Source organism: Bidens hawaiensis, unplaced genomic scaffold, assembly GCF_021521415.1.
Source record: "Bidens hawaiensis isolate Kalapana, Puna unplaced genomic scaffold, B.hawaiensis_p1.1 tig00058890_1, whole genome shotgun sequence".
Taxonomy (NCBI): Eukaryota; Viridiplantae; Streptophyta; class Magnoliopsida; order Asterales; family Asteraceae; genus Bidens; species Bidens hawaiensis.
The window spans coordinates 5,545-27,857 of record NW_027500600.1 but is presented as its reverse complement, the minus strand read 5'-3'; the positions used below and the strand labels follow the sequence as shown (position 1 = coordinate 27,857).

The 22,313-nt window shown below is 35.0% G+C and overlaps 3 protein-coding genes across 4 annotated transcripts; all 3 read right to left on the bottom strand.

The window, feature by feature from the left end:
- Positions 1 to 244: 244 nt before the first annotated feature.
- LOC143602412 (F-box protein At4g00755-like) lies at positions 245 to 1,750 on the bottom strand. The gene is made up of 5 exons (XM_077079526.1): positions 1,596 to 1,750; positions 1,085 to 1,498; positions 826 to 1,004; positions 628 to 746; positions 245 to 539 (listed from the first exon to the last, which is right to left on the bottom strand). The coding sequence occupies exons 1-5, from the start codon at positions 1,720 to 1,722 to the stop codon at positions 254 to 256; spliced, it is 1,125 nt and encodes a 374-aa protein (XP_076935641.1). The 5' UTR covers positions 1,723 to 1,750; the 3' UTR covers positions 245 to 253.
- A 7,212-nt stretch (positions 1,751 to 8,962) lies between these two features.
- On the bottom strand, positions 8,963 to 12,097 carry LOC143602411 (F-box protein PP2-A11-like). The gene is made up of 3 exons (XM_077079525.1): positions 11,766 to 12,097; positions 10,728 to 10,846; positions 8,963 to 9,416 (listed from the first exon to the last, which is right to left on the bottom strand). The coding sequence occupies exons 1-3, from the start codon at positions 12,084 to 12,086 to the stop codon at positions 9,020 to 9,022; spliced, it is 837 nt and encodes a 278-aa protein (XP_076935640.1). The 5' UTR covers positions 12,087 to 12,097; the 3' UTR covers positions 8,963 to 9,019.
- Positions 12,098 to 16,322: 4,225 nt separating this feature from the next.
- On the bottom strand, positions 16,323 to 22,087 carry LOC143602410 (uncharacterized). Of its 2 annotated transcripts, none has more exons than XM_077079523.1 (6): positions 21,957 to 22,087; positions 21,471 to 21,626; positions 20,463 to 20,879; positions 19,559 to 19,680; positions 19,359 to 19,467; positions 16,323 to 16,365 (listed from the first exon to the last, which is right to left on the bottom strand). In XM_077079523.1, exons 2-6 carry the CDS (start codon positions 21,603 to 21,605, stop codon positions 16,333 to 16,335), a joined length of 816 nt encoding a protein of 271 aa, XP_076935638.1. In that variant the 5' UTR covers positions 21,606 to 21,626; positions 21,957 to 22,087; the 3' UTR covers positions 16,323 to 16,332. The 2 variants fall into 2 exon arrangements, with proteins under 2 accessions (XP_076935638.1, XP_076935639.1); XM_077079524.1 differs by lacking the exon at positions 16,323 to 16,365 and adding an exon at positions 19,126 to 19,275.
- Between the last annotated feature and the right edge of the window lie 226 nt (positions 22,088 to 22,313).

Genomic DNA, 22,313 nt, shown 5'->3' with positions numbered 1-22,313 from the left:
AGTTGGATTTTCTTTCCTTTTTAGAATGCTGAGATATGGACGTAGTTGATGCTATATGGTTATGCGGGTTTATGACTTTTATGACTTTATGTTATGCAATTATGAGTTTGAAAATCCATACAGTTTTGACAAAACATAACAGAGAAATACATAATAAGAAAAATCGAGCTCGATTATTAGCAACGCGATATAGAACAAAAGAGAACTTTGTTATTTGCTACTACATGTATGTTTATAGTTTATTGTTAATACTTTATACCATGCCAACAATGTCATCCTCATCTGAATCATCATCATGACCAACCACCGCTCCACCACCAAGTAATGTGTTGCGAATCATTTGCTCCCATCCTCTTATACTCGCGGTAAACGAACGGAAACGGGACGGACTGCCACTTGATTCACCTTCAGATTTTGTCGGCGAACAGCAATACTCTGCATCAGGGTAGTGTTTTAAGGTACATTTTCCACTAGGATCAGTAATATCCACATCAAATGCAGGCGAAAGTGGTCGTCCCACAGCTCGTACATGACACACACTGCATCAAATCACAGAAAACCGATCGACTTATCAAGATTTAAAAAATTTCGATTTCAAGAGGGTGACAAAATTATAAAAAAACCTACCATATGTAGTATTTTGCATCCATTTCTTGTTTCTGAACTCTACCCAATAACTCTATCTGCAAGTACCCTCCGATGCACAGAGCCGGTTCTGGCAGTTTAAACTTTTGCAGACGGCTTTCCTGTCATGATTAGAGGTGTTAAAATGGGCGGGTCAGTGGGTAATTTTTTAAATGGGCCATATACTCGTATTAAACTCACCTGTGCCATCGGAAACGATGGAGATGTATATGTCCACACAACGTTCTCGCTAATAAACCTCAAAGCAGACAAAGGCTTGTCTTTTATTTCAGTTTCAAATTCATAAGCCGGCTTCAGATGACCCAAGCGAAACCGCACCGCTTTCGCAGAGTAAATCGGAAAACCAAATTGGAAATATGCTGCCAGACAACAAATCTTTTGTTAGTACAATAACTATAGATATTCGACATTTTGACTACAGACAAATTACGACTTTAACCTTGAAACGGGTGAATGTGGATTTCAGTAATCACACACAGGTTTGAAGTCAGCTTATATGCTAAAGTTTCAGGAACCGTCGGGTCAACTGCGCCTTGACTTGACCAGTAACAAGCCCTCTGGTCAACCCGATCACCTGGTTCTAACGTGTTATGGATGCCTTCTTGAGGGTAATTATCTGTGCTTGACGCAACAACCGCCTCTAACATGCAATCTTTTCTCATAAAAGATGTTAACCCTCTAGCTAAAAACGCAAATACTCGGTTTTCTCGTTCAAAACACAACCGTCCCGTAGGAGTTTCATACCTATTTTGCAGCGGCTCGATTTCATCATTAAGTTCTATAACGTTAGCAATATTTGCTACTTCTGGAAACATTCTTATGCAAAGCTGCTTTGAAAGTCCATTCATGATGACTGCATCAACAACATCACCGTGTTACAAACTTACAATCGATTAATCAACCACATATAACATCAAAATGTACTTAAATAATAGCCGTAAACTACTCACCAAACTGACGCCAAGAGCTTGAAACCGCACCAGCGCGAACGAGATCAGTTGGATTGTCCAAGCACATTAATATCTTTATGGACAAATCAGCTCCAAGCCATTGTATGAAATCACAACAATCTTCCATTAATTACAACTCTAGTATTAATTCTGCACAAAGCTTTAAATTAATATTAAGGATTTCCATATGCGTAGAGTCGTGCAGAAGTCAAATATAGAGCCGAGCTGTTCACGAGCTACTTGAGCTCAAATCAATAAAAAAAGCTTGAGCTGAGCCCTCAAATAAAGCTCGTTTTTTTTATGAAGTCCAAGCTCGAGCCTTGTGATGGGAAGCTTGTTTTAGGCTCGTTGTGCCTTCACGAGCCTTTTGTATTTTTAAGTTTGACCTCTTTTGGACTTCTACATATTAATTTCACAAGGCATAGCAAAGCTTTGGCTCGTTTAAGGTACTACACGAGCTTGTGTAGATTAGAGTTGTGCATAAGTCAAATATACCTAGGGGTGCAAATGAGCCGAGCCGAGCCGCTTGTGAGCTACTCAAGCTCCGGATAAAAAAAGCTTGAGCTCAAGTCTCAAATAAAGCTCTTTTTTTATCAAGTCTGAACTCGAGCCTTGCATGGGAAGCTCGTTTAGGCTCAACAAGCACAGCTGAGCCTTGTGTATTTTTACCTCTTTTAGACTTCTATGTATTAATTTCACGCTACACAGCTGAGCTTGAGCTGGCTTTTGGCTCATTTAAGGTACTGCACACACCCCTACACAACCGAGCTTAGCCTCGTTTAAGGTTTTTCTCGATGTACATAAAAAGAGTTCAGCGGGTCGTACACAGTAACTCAACTACGCCAAAGAACGATAAATTTGTTTTCAGTAGGATCGGTTTTCAGTTTTGCCATTCAAAAGGGGTGCCCCTGCCTCTCTATTGTAATTGGATCCTTTTATTATAATATAAACTAGAATTGTTAAAATAAAAATGTATATCACTAAATTAGTAGCTAAAAAAAATAAAAATAATCTAAAACATACATAAATTATTAGATTAGTAAACGAGCAAGCCGGAGCTAGAAAAAACGAATCACAAACTACCTGCTTCTCTATTATAATTGGATCCTTTTATTATAATATAAACTAGAATTGTTAAAATAAAAATGTAATATTACTAAATTAGTAGCTAAAAAAATAATAAAATAAAAAAAGGAAAAAAGTAATCTAAAACATATATAAATTATTAGATTAGTAAACGAGCCAAGCCGGAGCTAGAAAAAACAACTCACAATCCGAGGTCTTGTAAATCAAAAGTCAAAACAAGCTCGCTTACACCTTAGATGTACCTAACCTAATATGCTAGACGGTAACTATGAGTTCCAATGCACACAAATCTGGAAAAAAAATATAGAAGAAAACAAAACAAGAAGCATAAAGTAAAGATAGAATTTGAATTAATTATAAGGAAATTGGTAGATTGATATAATATTAATAACAAAAGGTAATGAAATGAAATGAAAGCATTACCGGATCAAAACAGCGTTAGCGTTTGTTGGTGTTGGTGATGATAATGATCGGAGGAGGAGTGAAGCCAAAATTACCAATTCTTTCGATCTCATCCAAACTGTCTTTCTTTTTTTTATTTTTCTCGAAATTAAAAGAATATCACTATGAAACTGTGTTTCGAAAATAAAATAAAATGAAAAGTTAGTTAAAGAGTTCGAGTTAAATAAAAAGTTCCATTTTTGTATGAAGTCTAGGTGAAAGGTATTTTGTTCCACTATTTTAATTAAAAGTTCACTTAATTTAATATTAAAAACTCACTTAGGACATTTCAAATCCATTCTTTAAATTATGCGAGGAGGCTCTTCATTTATTAAAGATGGTTAAAAGTGGTTGAGAGAAAATATTATTATTTATGGTTAAATTTAGAGAAACATATTGTTCACTCTATAATTTTTTAACATTTTTTGGAAGTGGTTGTGAGTGAATGAAATAGAAAATACATTATTTAATTGAAAATGAGAGTAAAAAGACGGTGTTTTTAGTGTAATTATAGATATAAAGATGAAGAATGGATTGGGAATGCTCTTATATATTCACTCATCTCCTATAACCACCACCACTCCACTACCCATCGCCACACCTTGCTGGAAAAGTTGCCGGAATTTCGCCGGCCGGGAATTTTAACTGTAAGTCGGCGAGAATATTCGCCGGAAAATTCATCAGGATTTTTTTGGGTGGAAAAGTCGTTGAGAATTTTGGCCGGAAAGTCGCAGGAGAAAACACAATGGAAAAACACGATGAAAAACACAATTATATAACACAATTTGATAAAATATAATTTGTAAAAAACTCATTTTTTTATTTATATCGCAAGGTACTCATATAAAAGATTAAAAAACACTCGTTATTATGGTGATTTTATTATTATTATTATTATTTTTGAATGTATAAAAAATTTATAGACGTTTTAAAATGATGAGGGAATTGACATTTGTCTTGGGGGGGTCAACAAATGTGTTATCCCTATTATGATATCCCCCTTAAATAATAATTATTTCATCCATAAACTAATCTCAACCATCCATGTTCAAAATTAATAAACAAGTATATTTCTTATTCTTCCTACAAAAACCATACTTCCTATTATATCAAACCCAACTAATAACAACCAAGTTTTGACGGTAATTCCGTAACTTTTCTTATGAAAAGTTGTGGGTTTCGAGTCTCGTATGTAACAATCCGTTCAAGTTGAGCTATAGATGATTTTCCGAGTTGTTAGTTTCGCTTGTGGGTGGATGATTCGGATCACCACATTTTGTTCTTCGGACAGAAGGATGTTTCATGGTTTGTCTGACTGTCGGGGGCCTGTGTTAATAAAAAAAATAATTATTTATAAGTTAATTTTTATCACTCGCTAGTCACTAGTTCAGTTAAATGTTAAAATAAAACTAAACAGTAAATAGTATTTAGGATTTCATATGCGTTCCATTTAAATCAATTATCTTATTTTTTTTAAAATTAACATTTATGATCATATTTTACAAGATTGAACTACTAAGTGAAGGTTGAATGACTTTAATAGGACATTTAAAGAAACTTTGTTATTAACAGGTGTGATATAAAGATATGATACGATGATTTTTTTAACGTCTAAATCTAATTATAAATATACATAACTTGTTAAATGCATAATTTAAATTCTTAACCTTTATTAAAAAAGGGAAACACCATTGGGCCAAATGCTCGTTGGTTTATATTTTTACCAATGTGCATACATCTAAGGATAAATTTACTTAACTAAACTAGATTTTGAAGTAATATGTTTATGAGCTTGTAATAAACTACTTATTATGCCTATAGCCTTATAATATTAAAAACTTGTCAAAAAGATATGATAAGGAAATCATAGAATTGACAGTTAAACAACAGATTGACTATTTTCATGAGGTTGGTGAATGGTGATAATGATAATGCTTACTATTGTCGAAGCATGAAATGAATCTGACCTGATCCATGACGATGTTTCCACGGATTTTCGAGATGAACGAACCACGTCTTGATCTTCTTTTCCGGTTGCTTGAGACCTGCAATGGCTTTTTCGGGGGTGTGGAGGTGACTGCTAAGAAATCTCAAAGATCTCTTGTTTACAGACACAAAAAAGTGGTGGTGGCTCTTATTGAGCATGACCCTCTAATAAGGAGGTGGAGACCTCCTTATATAGAGAGCCTCATGGCCACCATCATGGTACCCTAATGGGCCTAGCCCAGTTAGGGTTACCTCCACAAAACCCCCTCAGCCCAATAGCATTGTATTAGTCCATATAATAAAATAAGCCAAATATAATAAATTTAGGGTCGTAAAACCGGGTTTAGTACCATACCCCTACAAGCCCCCCAAGTCCAGCGTTGCTCCTGGGCGCGCAAGCGTCTAGGTGGAGCGCTGGACTTTATGAGGTGTGTTAGGCTATGAGGCGGTTTTTTCCCTTTTCTTTGGCCTTGTCTTTATTGTCTTTGAGTTTTGGGAGGTTTTCTTCATGATGGTGACATGTTGCGGTCCTTATGATAATGATGGTGCCCTGGCATAAATAAGATATAGCACGCATCATAGTAGCGCGAGGCCTGATAAAAGATGGAGCGCGCATTTCGATAATAATGTAACATAACTTGCGCGCGAGGCAGTTTACGGGTTATGAGAATAATAAAGCCTGCGCGCGAGGCAGTTTACGGGTTATGAGAATAATAAAGCATGCGCGCGAGGCGACTTACGGATCTATAAGAATAATAAAGCCTGCGCGCGAGGCGACTTACGAGCTATAAGAATAATAGAGCCTGCGCGCGAGGCGACTTACGAGCTATAAGAATAATAGAGCCTGCGCGCGAGGCGACTTACGAGCTATAAGAATAATACGACTTACGAGCTATAAGAATAATAAAGCCTGCGCGCGAGGCGACTTACGAGCTATAAGAATAATGAAGCCTGCGCGCGAGGCGACTTACGAGCTATAAGAATAATGAAGCCTGCGCGCGTGGCGACTTACGAGCTATAAGAATAATGAAGCCTGCGCGCGAGGCGACTTACGAGCTATAAGAATAATGAAGCCTGCGCGCGTGGCGACTTACGAGCTATAAGAATAATAAAGCTTGCGCGAGTTGCGGCTTACGAGCTATAATAATAATGAAGCTTGCGCGCGAGGCGACTTACGAGCTTTAAGAATAATAAAGCTTGCGCGTGAGGAGACTTACGAGCTATAAGAATAATAAAGCTTGCGCGTGAGGAGACTTACGAGCTATAAGATGTTGGATGCGCGTGCGCATAGGCTCTGGCTTTGTGTTATGCGCCACGCGCAGATGTTGCATGCGCGTGCGCGTAGACTTTATGTCCCGCGCCACGCGCAGATGTTGCATGCGCGTTGTGCGTAGACTGTGTGTCATGCGCAGATGTTTCATGCGCTTGCGCATAGGCTTTGGTTTTATGAGGATTCCCAACCTTTAAGTATGGCGTGTAGCCATATGGGATATTATGAGGATTCCCAACCTTTAAGTTTGGCGCGTGGCCTGATGCGCGCATGCACGGCGATGGAGTGGTGACTCGCGAGCGCGCGTGCGTGGCGGAGGTCTCTTGCGCAAAACCCACATGGTGGTTTCCGCGGCGGCACATGCATGGCTGCGGAGTGAGAATCCGCGGGTGCGCGTACATGGCGGCGGAAGTCTGGTAATTTTTGGATCTGCAATTTAAGAGTTAGATCTGCAATTTTAAACCTAAAATCCAGGTCTGTAATCTAGATCAGGATCTGTAAATCAGATCTAGATAGATCTGAAGCTCGGAGCGGATTTAAAACCATCACAGGTCCGGAGACTTGATCATTCGAATCAGGCAGTTTCTTTTTGCACAGATCTGGAAGCCTCTTTTAGATCTATGGATCTTTTTGAGCTTTAATAGAACAAGCCTTGAAGCCTTTTTCTGTAAACTTCCAGATCTGGGTTTTTCCTGGGAGAGATCTGACAGCCGAGATGAAGATCGAAGGGTAGTTCGTTGCCCTCCCACGGATGGCGCCAATGTCGAAGCATGAAATGAATCTGACCTGATCCATGACGATGTTTCCACGGATTTTCGAGATGAACGAGACGTCTTGATCTTCTTTTCCGGTTGCTTGAGACCTGCAATGGCTTTTTCGGGGGTGTGGAGGTGACTGCTAAGAAATCTCAAAGATCTCTTGTTTACATACACAAAAAAGTGGTGGTGGCTCTTATTGAGCATGACCCTCTAATAAGGAGGTCGTGGAGACCTCCTTATATAGAGAGCCTCATGGCCACCATCATGGTACCCTAATGGGCCTAGCCCAGTTAGGGTTACCTCCACAAAACCCCCTCAGCCCAATAGCATTGTATTAGTCCATATAATAAAATAAGCCAAACATAATAAATTTAGGGTCGTAAAACCGGGTTTAGTACCATACCCCTACAACTATCATTTTCTATTTCATAATATTCCTTCTTTATTCCATTTAATTCATGTCCTTTTCTTTTCTCACTTTTAAATGTCAACAAAAGTAGTTGAATAAATTCATTTAAAAACGATTGAATAATACGTGACAAAACGTTATCCTTGTTTTTAAAAGTGTTTTATTTATGACAATAAGTCATTTGAGCTATGCCTTGTGAGTTTGTCAATTCAAATCCCGAGCTCATTTGGGATTTAGTACTATCGTGTGTTACATTAGAGAGTTTTGTTCTTGTAGTAGCATAGCGATTGTCAAGTGGCAGTCGGTTGTATGATTTCCCAGAGGAATACGCAAGCCAAACTCTGAAGCTAACGTGAACTCGGTTAAAAGTCGCCATTCTAAAAGAAAGGTTAATATTCTTTAGATTTCTAAAGTATCTTTTTTGCTTACTTTTTGATATGGTTTAGTGTGGATGTCATTAATGCAACTTTATGCAACAAAAAAAATGTTGAAACATGATGAAAGCATCATGCTGTATATATCAAATCAGTATGAAAAATCTTAAAATAAGATAGGAATACATGTTTATTTAATTTAAGAAAGTGGTTTTTTTAATCCACCTAATAGGAATTAGTATAATGTTTCGCCTGAATTTTGGGTTTTAGTATATTCATAGGCCCATATTAATAGGCTCTTTTCTATTGGGCCTTCGTCAGTAAACCTTCATGTGTTCAGCCTTAATTTTAAGGGACCTTTGTGTGCATTACTTAAAATCAACTTTTAATATAGGTGGTGGCGATGTCGGCAGCGGCGGTAGATGTGTAAAAAAAAATCGGTTTGGGAGCGGTTTTAAGCAAACTGAACCGAACTGGTTTGGGTTTAAAACCAGTTTCACCCAAACCGTCAATTCAATGACCGGTTCCCCTTAAAATCTACTAAACCGATTTTAAAACCAAACCGGTTTGAGGAAAACCGGTTTATAACTGGACCGAACCGACGTGACTAGGCGTCCAAGCTGGCCTATCTTTCTTCTAAACCGGTTTATACACCGAACCGGTTTGAGTCAAGCTGGTTTTTTTGACCAGCCGTTGACCAAACCGATTCGGTTTATAAACCGGTTCGGTTTGGGTTTAAAACCAGTTTTGTACACCTCTAAGCGGCGGTCGCGTTGGTGGCGGCAGTGGTGATGGCCACGGCGGGACGGCCGTGGTGGTGAGTTCTGAAGTTAAATTATATTTTTCATTCGTCTTCCTCAACTTGGAGAAATGATATATTTTGCTCTAAAACTAACCGCGTTAGTTCCCGTTAACAAAAGGCTTAGTGGAGGCCAATAGAGTTAAAGTTAAGACTAATGCAGGGAATTTTTTAAGTTGAAATTAATATTAGCTAATAGGTCAAATTTGGATTTGTAAAATGACAAAATCCAATATCCCTTTAATATATTCAACAACTTACAAAATCAATCCTTACAAGCATATATAATAATATTTCATAATCATCTTTTATGGCTGCATATAAACACCGAATCTAAGGCCAACCCACCTTTCTGATGAGTACAGTCGATTTGCATCATCGAGAAGTTGATTTTTGTCGGTTTATACGAATCTTGGATGACAAAATCACCAACATGATACCGCAACCATTCCCCTTGCTCGTTTAGAAAATGTTGAGATGTTGCATGCTCACCGTTGGATACAGAAAACTGAAACCGAACAGGCTTAATGTTCCACCCATGGACTTGTTGAAACGTTGTATTCGAGTATTGGTTGTCAGATGGTCTCCCGAGTTTAAGTCGAAAGTAAAGGCTATATCTTCCGGCTGGAAATTTAAACTCCAAGTCTCCTTCGACTTCTAACCACCATATCTGGTGAAGATACGCAATCGTGTGAAATCTACAAGTTAATCATGAAATACTTTAGACAAATGTTGACAACGTTGTAAAAGAATCTAGTTTTGTTTAATAACACATAGGTATAAATTAATAGAAAAAAATAGTGTATAAATTAATTTAGAAGATTCATTTTTTGACTTCTAAAAAGATTCATTCATATATTAATGGGTGTTTTACTATTTTATAAATCGCAAAGTAATAAACTAATAATTTTTCAAATTAAATGAAACAATATTAATAATTTTATTAATATTGATATTGAATGTACATTAGATAGCTATTGATTGAGTACATTTGCAAAGTAATGGGTAATTACAAATTGTTGCTTAAGCATGATTAAGATAGCTATTGATGTTGAATGTACATAAGATAACGTACAAATGCCATAAATATTTGATTAAATACACTCGTTAATTGGTCCTATAAATTTATGTTTTGACTAATGATGAAGTGATGATCATGGACGTAACATAAAAAATTAAACAAAAAAAATATAAACCACAATTAATCTCACAAATATCCCAATATCATGATATCCTTTATTCATGATAATAATCAAATATACACATAGATAATTTCTTAAGCTAGAAAATATTATGAGCATCTTTAAAACTCATTATAGAAAACTATGCTGAGTGTTTTCTAAACAATAATTATCAGGAAAAGTTATAATATAAAGGATAAAAAATAAGAAATGTGAAAAGAATTTGTGATAATACAAAAAAATCTTTAAAATTTTTTTTTAAATATAATAATAATAAAAAAACCAAAACTCAAAATATAAATAAAAACCGAAAATTTTTTAAAAAACTAAAATATTTCCCCCGTCATTTCTTTGAGGGTTTTTTTTTTTTTTTTTTTGTAGCAAAAATCCTTCTCAGCATTCTTATTTTTGTCCCTATTTGTAGAATAACTTGACCATGTTTGAAATCCTCACAAATACTAGGTTTTTTTTTTATGCGGAACATCTTATTCAAGATTAAGCCCGACCCGATGGGTGATCCGTTTAGAGGAGTTATACATAACTTTATTAAAATTATGTTAATTTTGGCTAGCCTTTATGAGTTTCTTTCTTAATATATAACCATCCCTATTATTTAAAACTGTCTTGGTTCATAGGATATATAAATAGTTTTTTATATCAACATTAAACCTTTCGGTTTGTCTATAACCTTTCGGTTAGATGAAGTATATGAACAAACTATAAGTTTTGTGAGTCATTTGAGTAAAGCAGTGGATTCCACGTTATTTTTCATAATCTTTGTGACAGAAAATTTGATCATAAGATAGGATGAATATAATAAATAATAACCTTGATTGAAGGGTGGGAATGTAACTCCAATATCTACGATCATCAATGCCTGTGATCTTCATCCCCTTCCAAGAAACCAACATGCAAATACCTCCGTTTTCTTTATCCATCCACACTTCCTGCAACATGATCAACCTCCATTAATCGTGTCGATGTTTTTGTGTTTTTCTCGTCTTTTGTGTGTGCGAGTGAGAGACGCCACAACATTTTTTGTCTGATACGTCGACCCCAGACCCTCTAGGACTACAAGTTGCCAAATGTTGTCGGCATAGGATTTCCCGTCATTTTCAAACTTAACGCTTAAGTGTACTGATGACATGTCGTCGGTAAAGGTAAAGAATTGGGAAGTAGGTCATGTTCCAACTACACCACCTCATTTGATTTCGCCCCATCGAACGATCGTCCGTAATAATCAGACGGTCGTTTTGACCAAGAAACGACAAACTTTGAAAATACTAGTAAGAATGGCCATTTGAACAATATCCGGATGTTCGTTCTGACCTTAGAGGAGTCAAAATGGCGGCTTAGCTATCCAGACTATTATTTCGACCATGGACGGCCAAGCTTTGAAAACTGATGACAATTCGTCAGTAAAGGTAAAGAATTGGGAAGTAGGTCATGTTATAACTACACCACCCCCATTTGATTTCACACTATTAGACGACCGTCCAGAAAATAATCAGACAACCGTTTTGACCAAAAAACGACAAACTTTGAAAATGATTGGTCAGAATGGTCGTTTGACAATATCCATACGGTTGTTCTGACCTTAGATTAGTTAAACATTGAAAATTATTAGTCAAAACAGCAGTTTAGCCAATATCCAGACTATTGTTTTGACCATGAACGGTCAAGCTTTGAAAATTTTTGATCAAAACAATCGCAAGACATCTATCGAGACAGGAGTTTGTGAAATTCTCATACATGCTATGCCGGTAACATGTCATCGCTATAGAGCTTATACAAACAACATGGTGTCGTCAGTAAAAGCTTCGTCGTATCAAACGAGTTTTCTTGTAGTAAAAGAAAAAATCTTACCTTTCTACCACCTGAAAACCGAACCGGACGACACAATCCAGCATAGATATCTTTCTTTCCTAAACACTCATCACTCCCTTTATAAGCTATCAGTTTCTCGACAAGCATCCAATAATTGTCTGGCAGTTTCGGTTCCCATATAAAATCAGCTGATGATGCACGGTGAAAAGATCTATTGGTTCTTGCCAAGTTGCATATATCGGGTGGGTCTAAGTGAGCGAGAACCAAAGCCAGACAGTTCTCAGGTATGGCCCCGAGACCAAGCTGTTGTTCGCTGCTCGGGGACACGTAGTTGTTAGCTGTGGAAAACTTAGATCCCATTGAAATAAACACATAGAATTAATGATCAGATTGTTAATTAGGATATGATTTTGTAGGAAAAGAGTAGTGTGTGAAAGGTTAAGGAAAGGTAATGTGAGGTCGAAGACATTTATTGGCTAATGTGAATCACGACTTCTTATATTATATTAATATGTATACGGGACAATTATAATTTTATTATTATTTATTATTGTTGTTGTTATTATTATGAAACAGACGACTTTATTGTATGTTAGGCCAGCACAGTCCTTAAATTTAGACTATTACTATTATTGTTGCTGCTGCTATTATTTTATAACTAAAAAACTGGCCAATTGCAATCAATATATCTGGAAGATCGAAATTGGCATTATTATTATTATTATTATAACTGAAAAAACCAGCCAATTGCAATCAAAATAGGCAATTCAGAAGATCGAAATTGGCCAGTTTTCTAAGAATGTATAGAATAAGCTTATATCCTATGATTATATGATTATAGGTATTTGAGAATTGAGATGTTCATAAACACAACAAATAAGCTACAAATTTATATTTACATACACCTCTTATAACAAATACTTTTTGTCACGTGTGTGTTATATATTCTTTGAGGTTGTGTGAGAGAGGCTTCATCACCATCCGTCCAAGCTCCGTTTGAAAATATGGAGAAACATAAACAAGCGTACGGCCTTTAAGACGTCTCCTTTAATGGCAAGCAATCGCCATTGCCAAACCCGAAAGACAGAGTTGGAGTTGGAGCTGCTAAACAAGCATCTTATTTAACTTATGGGTGGACGTATTTTATTTTATAATTGGTTCTATAAAAATCTTAAATAGTAATACTTCATTTTAAAATAGTTAACAATTAATAGCATCGTATAATCAATAACTTATTAAAATTTGAATCTAGTTAACCAATATTATTTTGTAGAAAATAGCAATAAAAGGTGAATATTAGCTTTTAGGCTAATTTCTTTTGGTCATCCCCAGACTCACAATTGTCATTTGAATCTTAAAAGTAATACTACTAGTGCATGCAAAGATAAAAGCCGAAAACGACACCCACATTGGTACCACTACCTATTCAACCAATAAGTTGGTGTGAATATATATATAAGCATTTTTGTGAAACCTGTTTCTAGCTACTGACACCTCATAATCCCCCAAGTGAGAGAAACCATACCCTTTACTTTAGGGACATATTCAGTGTTGAGACTGAGGGAGCGTAGACACCCCTTAAAGTTCGTATTTTCTTCTATAAACTTCTAATGTATTAGGTTCAGATATCACAAGTGCTCTATCCGTAGTTTTTTAGTGCTCCAAACCTGACTTTCTGAGCCAACTTTTCAAACGCAAGTTTACTTTTTCTTTCACAAAAAGCTTAGATTTATTTTGTTAGTTTAACTGAACCGTTATAAAAATTAGACCAAAATATGATAGTGTTCAGAGTATCATTTCTTTTTTATAATTCTACACTATTTAACTCTAATTTTTTTATTTGTACATAAGAGCTTTGAGTTGTGACAATTATGCAAAGGTTTTTGTCAATTGTAATATGTATTTTGTTTATTGTGCTTTGGTGATACGTGGTTCATTTAATGTAATTTCTTTTGACCTGACCCATTTTGGTTTGACCCATTTTAGTTTGACTTGGCCGTTCTAGGTTGATCGTTTTGGCCCACTTAAAAATTTCAGGACCCGTGCCACTGATGCCCTCATTAATCCTCTATATGTGCTTTGTTTTTATCCATCATTTAACTTTATACATACATGCATACATACATGATACATACATACATACATGATACATGCATGATACATACATTTATGCATACATGATACATATATACATATAATTTATTTTATGTAAACGTCCCAACCACATTTTCAATTCTTTGTTTTCAAATGTATTATTGAGAACTTGATAAGGTAGGGTCACCAATTGATGGATGCTGTAGAAAGATCACGAATATGAATATTGCTTTACGTGTTCACACGCGGTTAAAATACGGGTCTAAGATGTGATCATAGCGTGATAAAAAGACATACTCAATACAAGTTTAATACGATAAACAAGCTTCAAATTTATCGGTTATGAGGGTCCATGATCATTTATTTTACCCTAAGACAATTAGAATTAAGCGCGTAAATACGAGTAACCACCGTAAAACTAATAGTTCACCATAAGCCAAATTTCCAACATATTTATATAATATTATCAACAGGGCGTCTTCGAGAACTCTTTAAACTTTTGGGGCCTGGACAAGTAAAAAACGGCCCTAACATCGTGTTATCAATTATGTAATAGATAATTTGACAATTTACCAATAAAGGTGTTTTTTAATGCCCAAAACAAACAAATAATAATAACAAACAGTTTGGATTAATACAATGAAATTAGCGTGCTAATTGTGAAAATTAAATAAATTAATTATATATATAAGTAGAGTAATTATGTAATTACATCGTAGAGTAATAACATAATTAATCTACAATGTAATTACATAATTACTCTACTTGTATATATAAAAACTCTATTTGATTCTCACAATTAACACGTTAATTTCATTTGTACGTTAACCTTTCCCTATGTTACTAAAATGACCACATGACATTTGTTTCCATAGTTTAGAATACTTTTCATTCAGCCAAAAAGACATTTTGTTGGCATTTGTGTTAAAACAAAATTATATATAAAAATATAAATATTATTTTTTAACAATTATAGGCCTTTTGAGAGAGCGGGCCTGGGTCTGTCGCCCTCCCCTGGGTCGGGCCTGATTATAAACAAATTTAAAACAAAATTTTCATATACAAGTACAATATCATCTATTAGTAACATCAACTTGAGACGTTAAGGAAGAATCATATATTTGAGAGGATAGTTGGCGTATCAAACCAACTTCAAACACGATATCTTACAGCATGTCCTCACACGATGACTATTGTCTATTGGCTCACTCATTATTATATTCGGTTTCCATTTGGCATCTTATATTGTTTTATTAATATTGTTCATTTTAAACATCATTGATGAATTAGAGTATAGAGATATTATTATTATATATATCATTTGATGTGAAAGCATGGTCCTTAGATGAATAAAAAAACACCCACATGGATCATGTGAGAAATCATATGCATGTGGTAAAAAGAAGAAAAAAAAAATGTAAAATATAACCGAGTTTTCTTCCATTTTACTAAATCACCTACCGCAATTTTACTAGAATTTACTTTCTGTTTAATCTTACATGATGATTTTATTGAAAAAGATAAAAGTTAGGGTATTTATTTCACCTATGATTGAGTCTCACTATCAGGTGTTCTGCCTGTAGCTAAGGGATGAGCAACTTAACCGCCATAACTGTTAACCGAACCACCAACATAATCGAACCAATTTTAACTGATAACCGACATAACCAAACCAATTTTAACCGATAACCGTCATAACCGATGGGTCGGTTTAATAAATTTTTAAAAACCACCAAATACGAGTCGGTTTTGGTTAAAGATAATTCCAAAACCACCATGAATGAACCGACCTATTTATTTAACCAATAATATGTTTGGGATTAACTTCCACCAACATATTGTTGGATTACATCATTTTGATGTTTTTGGTTCTACGCTTGTATAAAATTAAGTCGGATTTCATTATTGAATTATATAATGTCATTCTTTTTTTGAAAATTTGGTATTAATATTATGGATTATATACTTTGTTGCATTACGTCATGCCGGTTTTTTGTAATAATTGGTACCAAACTTTTAGGCCTAATTAAATTGTTTTGGTTACGGTTAACTGTTCCATAACCGACTCACTATAACATTCAAAACCGATTAACTGAAACCGCCATAACGGGTCGGCTATGGTTATGATTATCCATTAACTGACATATCGGTTATGGTTATGGGTTTAGCTCAAATCTGCCCCAAACCGACCCATGCAAACCCCTACCTGTAACTTCGGGAGGCATTCAGGTTTGACATATGCCCGCTTTGACCGAGATATTTGGTATTTTTACTAAATACCAAATGTGCATTTCTTTCTTTGGGCCAAGAAAGATAAAGAGCGATAACAAGTTACTAAACAAGACTGAATCTATCAGAAACTTAGATATCCATCATGTATAAATCTTTCTAACCAAAAACACAAGCAAAAAAATAAATGTAACAAGATTAATCAAAATAGAGTACTGAGTCAATCTTAACAAACTACTTTTGGGCAAACCCTTTCATAAGTTTTGGCTTCAAGGTTGAAATCTTAAACCACCTCCTTTTGACACATAGGACAGTTCTGAAAAAAGATTAATAACCTTAAAATAACCATAGATGAACTAACAAACATGTCAAATGTTAAAATACACAAACATGTTACCTTTTTAAGGCTTAGCCATTTAATGATGCAATTCCTAACAAATGAACACAAGGCAATGTGATAATGTGTTCCCCAATTTTGAAACTCTCGACATATCGCGCACCTAAATTTAATCCACATATTTATCCGTGAAAATAACGAATATGAGATCAAATGATTGAAATATTTTTCTTTGGCGGGAAACAATTCCTACCTTTCGTCATCGTTATTCAAAAGCATTCTGGATGTGTAGCTGAAGACCGGTAACTGGGAAATTTGCACCGCTGATAATCCTCTGGTTAACGCACCAACTGGAGAATTTGGGTGTAACATTTCCTACACAAGATGAAATAATATTTTTTGTAGCTAACCAAGTAGTAGTAGTAGTAGTAATAATATTAATAATAATAATAATAATAATAATAATGATAAAACATCAATAAATATCATAATATACAAGCTAGAATGGATCGTTGGCTAATTTAGATTAAACCTTAAATATAAAAACAAAAGGAAAAAAACTAAAAACAATATATATAATAATGAGCAAAATATAAAGGATAAATGTTATAAGATCCTGGCTTATAAACTTTATATAAATGCATGTTAAATATTATATTAGTCTTTGACTTTCGAATATCAATATATGTAAACAAAATCAATAAAAAAGTTAATAGGGAATTTTCTTTTAAAAAAGTTAGCGTGCTTGGCTCGACTCGATTACAGCCCTACCGGTAAAGATAGAACAATGACCGATAAATCAAATAATACTAGATAATAAACTCGGCTAACATTAAGATTCATTGGTACCTCATAACGCAAATTATCAGGAGCAACGTCCTCTCGGTTCAAGCCCGGACCAAGATTATATCATGCTACATAAAACTGATCAAACTCCTCCCCTAGTTCTTGCAAGGATCTAGCAAACGCTTCATCCGACATTACTCTTTCATCCCTTGACGGTTCACCCCTGCGGTTATGGAAGTGAAAGTCATCAGCATCATCATCATCATCATCACTTAAGTCAGTGGAAACCCTGTTTGTTTCGTTTTCTTGAGATGATGACGATTCACTCTCGTCTTCTAAAGACGTTGAGTCAGACGATTCACTCTCGTCTTCCCAAGAAGTTTGATAACGATGATGATGATGATGATGATGATGATCATCATCAGCAGCATCCGGAAGCCTGCCTCTTCTATTTTTTTTGGATGAATCAGACGCCCATGCTGCTTTTAGCATGCAACATCCTCCTATTTTAATTGTAAGTCGACCCATATTTTTTTGGCTTAGATTGATCTTGGTGTAATAGATAAATTGTGTCTCATTAAACCAACCAAAGGGTGTATATAGATGAATTAACCTAAGTATTTTAGGATAATATTACACAATCTTCGTACATACAAATCTTCTATTGTTTATTGAGATATATTAAAATCTCGGTTATTGTTTAGGATTTTGGAATACTTGGCAGGAATCCATTCCTTATTGTATCGGGCCCAGTTGGGAATCTTTGGGCTGGGCTTACTCTTTGATGCCTAAATATATATTTTCCTTATTGGTATATACGACTATACGAGTAGAGGTGTACAGAACCGGTTTTAAACCCAAACCAAACCGGTTTGGTCAACGACTGGTCAAAACCGGTTTGACTCAAACCGGATCGATTTATAAACCAGTTTAGAAGTGAGATAAGCCGGCCTGGTCATGTCGGTTCGGTCTGGTTTATAAACCGGTTTTAGCCGATTTTAAACCGGTTTTCCTCAAACCGGTTCGGTTTTAAACCGATTTGGTAGATCTTAAGGGGAACCGGTCCTGCGACTGCCGATTTTGGTTGGTTTAGGAACCGGTTTGGGTGAAACTGATTTTAACCCAAACCGGTTCGGTTCGGTTTTCCTGAAACCGGTCCCAAACCGGTTTTTTTTGTACACCTCTATATATGAGCCTAGATCGGCTTGTTAAAAGCGTGAATCCAGTTTTCCAGTTGCGCTTAAATGAGCACGAGCTAAAAAAATAAACTTGTTTGATAAATGAACCTGATCCTGAGCTTTGCTTTCCGGGCTCGAGTCGGCTCATGAGCGTAAACGAGCCTATTATTTATATAATTGTTACTTAATTTTTTTGATGTGTATTTATATGATAATATAATTATGTATAAAATTATGACGAAAGTAACAACATAAAATTTGTTATGGTATATATAAAATTTTATTAAAAAAATAAAGATATTATAGATAATAACTAACCTGAGCTCGAGCTTAAAAAATTACACACGAGCCGAGCTCGAGCTTAAAATACAAAGTTCAAACTGAACCGAGCTCGGGCTCTCGTAAATCAAACGAGCTCGGGTTTGGCTGGTTTAAACCCGAGACTTTTTTTATGTATTTATTAAAATGTATACAAATTACACACGGGAACAAACATAAATGAATGTAATTAAACAAGTTAGCATATATGAACATAAATGAACGAACAAAACGTGTGTTCATGTTCATTTGTTTATTGAATAAAAGAACTTCCTGTCGAACAGTTCGTGAATGTTCGGTTCGTTTACAAGCCTAACAAAAAGTTTATGCTTATTTACATGCAAAACAGAAAGTGTGCTTTCTTTGGCGCAAGATAGATAAAGAGCGATAACGAGTAACTAAACACGGGCAAATCTATCAGAAACTTATATATCCGTCACAATATATATCTTTATAACCAATAAAAACAAGAAAAAATGTAACAAGATTTAATCAAAATAGAGTGTTTAGTCAACCTTAACACACTGTTTTTGGTCAAACCCATTTCATAAGTTTTGGCTTCAAGGTTGAAATCTTAAACCACATCCTTTTGACACATAGGACAGTTCTGAAAAAAGATTAATAACCTTAAATTAATGAAAGATGAACTAACAAAACATGTTAAATGTTAAAGATATACAAACATGTTACCTTTTTAAGCTTTAGCCATTTGATGATGCATTTCTTATGATACAAATGAACACAAGGCAATGTGATTATTTGTTTCCCAAATTCGAAATTCTCTTGGCATATCGCGCACCTAAGTTTAATCCACAAATTTATCAGTGAAAAAAAAATATATGAGATCAAAATATTTAAAGATCTTTTCTTTGTCGGGAAACAATTCTTACGTTTCTTCATCGTTACTTGAAAACCTTTGAGATGTGTAGATGGAGACCGGTAGCTGGGATATTTGCACCGCTGATAATCCTACGGCCTCCACACCAACTGCTTCGGTTAGGTTTACCGATTCCTACACAAGATGAAATAATATTTTTTGCGTATTGAATAACTGAAAACCGGATATAGCTTAAATAATAAAGCAACCAGGTAATGATAATAACAATATAATAATAACAAAACGTCAATAACTATTATAATATTCAAACTAGGCTTGGCTTCTAAGCGAGCCGAGCTCGAGCCATGGCCGGCTGGGCTCGTGGCTCGGCTTATTAGCGCGGCTCGTTGGCTCGTTTAGATTGAACCTAAATTTTATGAAAAATAAAACTAATACATATATCGTGCCGCTTGATCTTTAAAACATTATAAAAAATGAACAAAAATAAAAAATGTAATGTTATAAAATCTCTAGTTTATAAAGTCTATATAAAATGTACGTGAAAAAATTATATTTTTTTCTTTAATATATCATTATCTGTAAACAAAATTAATGTAAATTAATAAAGAATACTTAAAAAAAGCGCTCGGCTCGAGCTTTAAACCAGTCATATGGGCGGATCTTTGTGTGGGCTAGGCCGGGCCGTGGTCCATCTAGCTTTTTCGGTCAATAGTGTAATTTTTTTGAAAAAAAAAAATAAAATAAAATTATATGTATTGAGTAAGGCCCATCCAAATTATTGTTTAAGTTTCTCTGGCCCACCCATATTATGTGTTCAAGATCCGCCACTGAGTCGATTCGAGCACGAGCTTGATTTTTCGGCTCGATTACAGCCCTACTGTAATAATGACTGATAGGTCAAATTATAGTAACTATACTAGATAATAAACTCGGCTAACAATAAGATTCATCAGTACCTCATAACGCATATTATCAGTATCAACTTCCTCTCGGTTCAAACCCGGACCAGCATTAAACTCCGCTATGAAAAACTCATCAAACTCTTCTCCCAGCTCCTGCAATGATCTAGCAAAGGCTTCATCCATAGCTTCTTGTGAATTTACACTTCCGTCCCTAGACGATTCACCCTCGTCTTCTGAAGAACTTGAGTCATGGATGTGAATGTGATCATCAACATCATCATCATGATCAGGATCAGGATCATGAACAACCACCACAACACTGTTTGTTTCGTTTTCTTGATACGATGACGATTCACCCTCGTCTTCTGAAGAAGTTGAGTCACAGATGTGAATGTGATCATCATCATCAGAATCATCAACACTCGCAACTCGGTTAGTTCCATTTTCTTGGTATGATTCAAACACGCATGCCTGTTCAAGATCAGCTCGTTAAAAGCTTGAATCAAACACGAGCTTAAAAATAAGTTTGTTTACTAAATGAGCCCGGTCCTGAGTTTCACTTTTCGGGCTTGAGCTGGCTCATGAGCGTAAACGAGCCCATTATTTATATACCTTTTTTATTCAATTTATTTAATATGTATTTACATAATAATATGTTTATGTAGAATTATGACAAAAATAACAAAATAATATATATTATGTGTCACATAAAATTTATAATTTAAAAAATACAAAAGATATTATAAACGTATATAGATTAATTAACAAAAAATAACTAAGCCAATCTCGAACTTGAAAAGTTACTCACGGGCCGAACTCAAGCTTAAAAAACATAGTTCAAACCGAGCCGACCTCGAGCTTTGAATACAGAGTTCAAACCAAGCCGAGCTCAAGCTTGAAAAAATACTAATGAGCCAAACTCGAGCTTTAAAAACAGTGTTCAAACCGAGCCAAGCTCAATCTCAGACTCTTGGGATAATGTCCAGGGCGTGCTAATGCCTCTTAAATTTTAATTTTTTATTCATTTTAACAAAAAATTGCTTAAATTTAGTTAAGAATAACCTGCTGCAAGACAACTTCTTCATAAGTAAGACCTTCTTCATCTTCAGCCAAAAACTCTTTCAAATTATCCGGTATATCACCCGGCAAATCGCCGTTTAAATGATAATGATCATCAGTGTCTGTCTCTCTACTCATGGATGTTATGCTCAATTTTAACTACAAAAATCATATAATATGTTGAACATAATTTAGGGCTTTAACCAAAAAATATATATATTATACACAATGATTCACAAAAAATAACATCAAGTCCTCTCACAGTAGTCTCACACCATCAAATAATAATAATAATAATATGATGATGATGATGATGATCTCTAAGGCCTAAACAATAAACTTACAAATATTTTACAAAGTGCACAAATTTACTGTTATGGGCTTGTTAATTTGATGAGTTTGATTACAAACTATTGTAGACTAAAACAATGAAACAACAAGAAAACAATAAAAGTATGAAGTAAAAGAGTTAGTTTTTAGTTTGTTTACCTTTGATTGGTGAAGATGAAGAAGAAGCAACAAATTATGAATTATTATTATTATTATTATGTGAAGGGAAGAGGAAAGTGTGAAGCAGACATTATTAACATAACATTAACATGAGAAGCCACTGTTGACTATTGAGAACATACTGGGACCCACTATACTTTTATGTTTTAAACTATATGGTTTTCTATTTTGTTTTTTAATAGAAAAAAGGTGTATCACACAATTACCAGTGGTTTTAGATCAACTAATCATATAACGATAAAAAAGATACATGTTTAAGCTAAAGATTTTTGTGTGTACGGATTATATATCTAAGCTGTATGTTATTCTTTAATTCATAAATAACTTACTAGTTAT

What these genes read in the sequence shown, in the direction of transcription:
- LOC143602410 (XM_077079523.1), bottom strand. Translation starts at nt 21,605, where the DNA reads ATGAGTAGAGAGACAGACACTGATGATCATTATCATTTAAACGGCGAT. An exon ending in TCAAGTAACGATGAAGAAAC is followed by an intron (nt 19,468 to 19,558) that starts GTAAGAATTGTT and finishes GATTAAACTTAG; the next exon opens with GTGCGCGATATGCCAAGAGA. An exon ending in AATGGCTAAAGCTTAAAAAG is followed by an intron (nt 16,366 to 19,358) that starts GTAACATGTTTG and finishes ATCTTTTTTCAG; the next exon opens with AACTGTCCTATGTGTCAAAA.
- LOC143602411 (XM_077079525.1), bottom strand. Translation starts at nt 12,086, where the DNA reads ATGGGATCTAAGTTTTCCACAGCTAACAACTACGTGTCCCCGAGCAGC. An exon ending in GGTTTTCAGGTGGTAGAAAG is followed by an intron (nt 10,847 to 11,765) that starts GTAAGATTTTTT and finishes ATCATGTTGCAG; the next exon opens with GAAGTGTGGATGGATAAAGA. An exon ending in ATTCCCACCCTTCAATCAAG is followed by an intron (nt 9,417 to 10,727) that starts GTTATTATTTAT and finishes ATTAACTTGTAG; the next exon opens with ATTTCACACGATTGCGTATC.
- LOC143602412 (XM_077079526.1), bottom strand. Translation starts at nt 1,722, where the DNA reads ATGGAAGATTGTTGTGATTTCATACAATGGCTTGGAGCTGATTTGTCC. An exon ending in AAGCTCTTGGCGTCAGTTTG is followed by an intron (nt 1,499 to 1,595) that starts GTGAGTAGTTTA and finishes TTGTTGATGCAG; the next exon opens with TCATCATGAATGGACTTTCA. An exon ending in CCACATTCACCCGTTTCAAG is followed by an intron (nt 1,005 to 1,084) that starts GTTAAAGTCGTA and finishes GTTGTCTGGCAG; the next exon opens with CATATTTCCAATTTGGTTTT.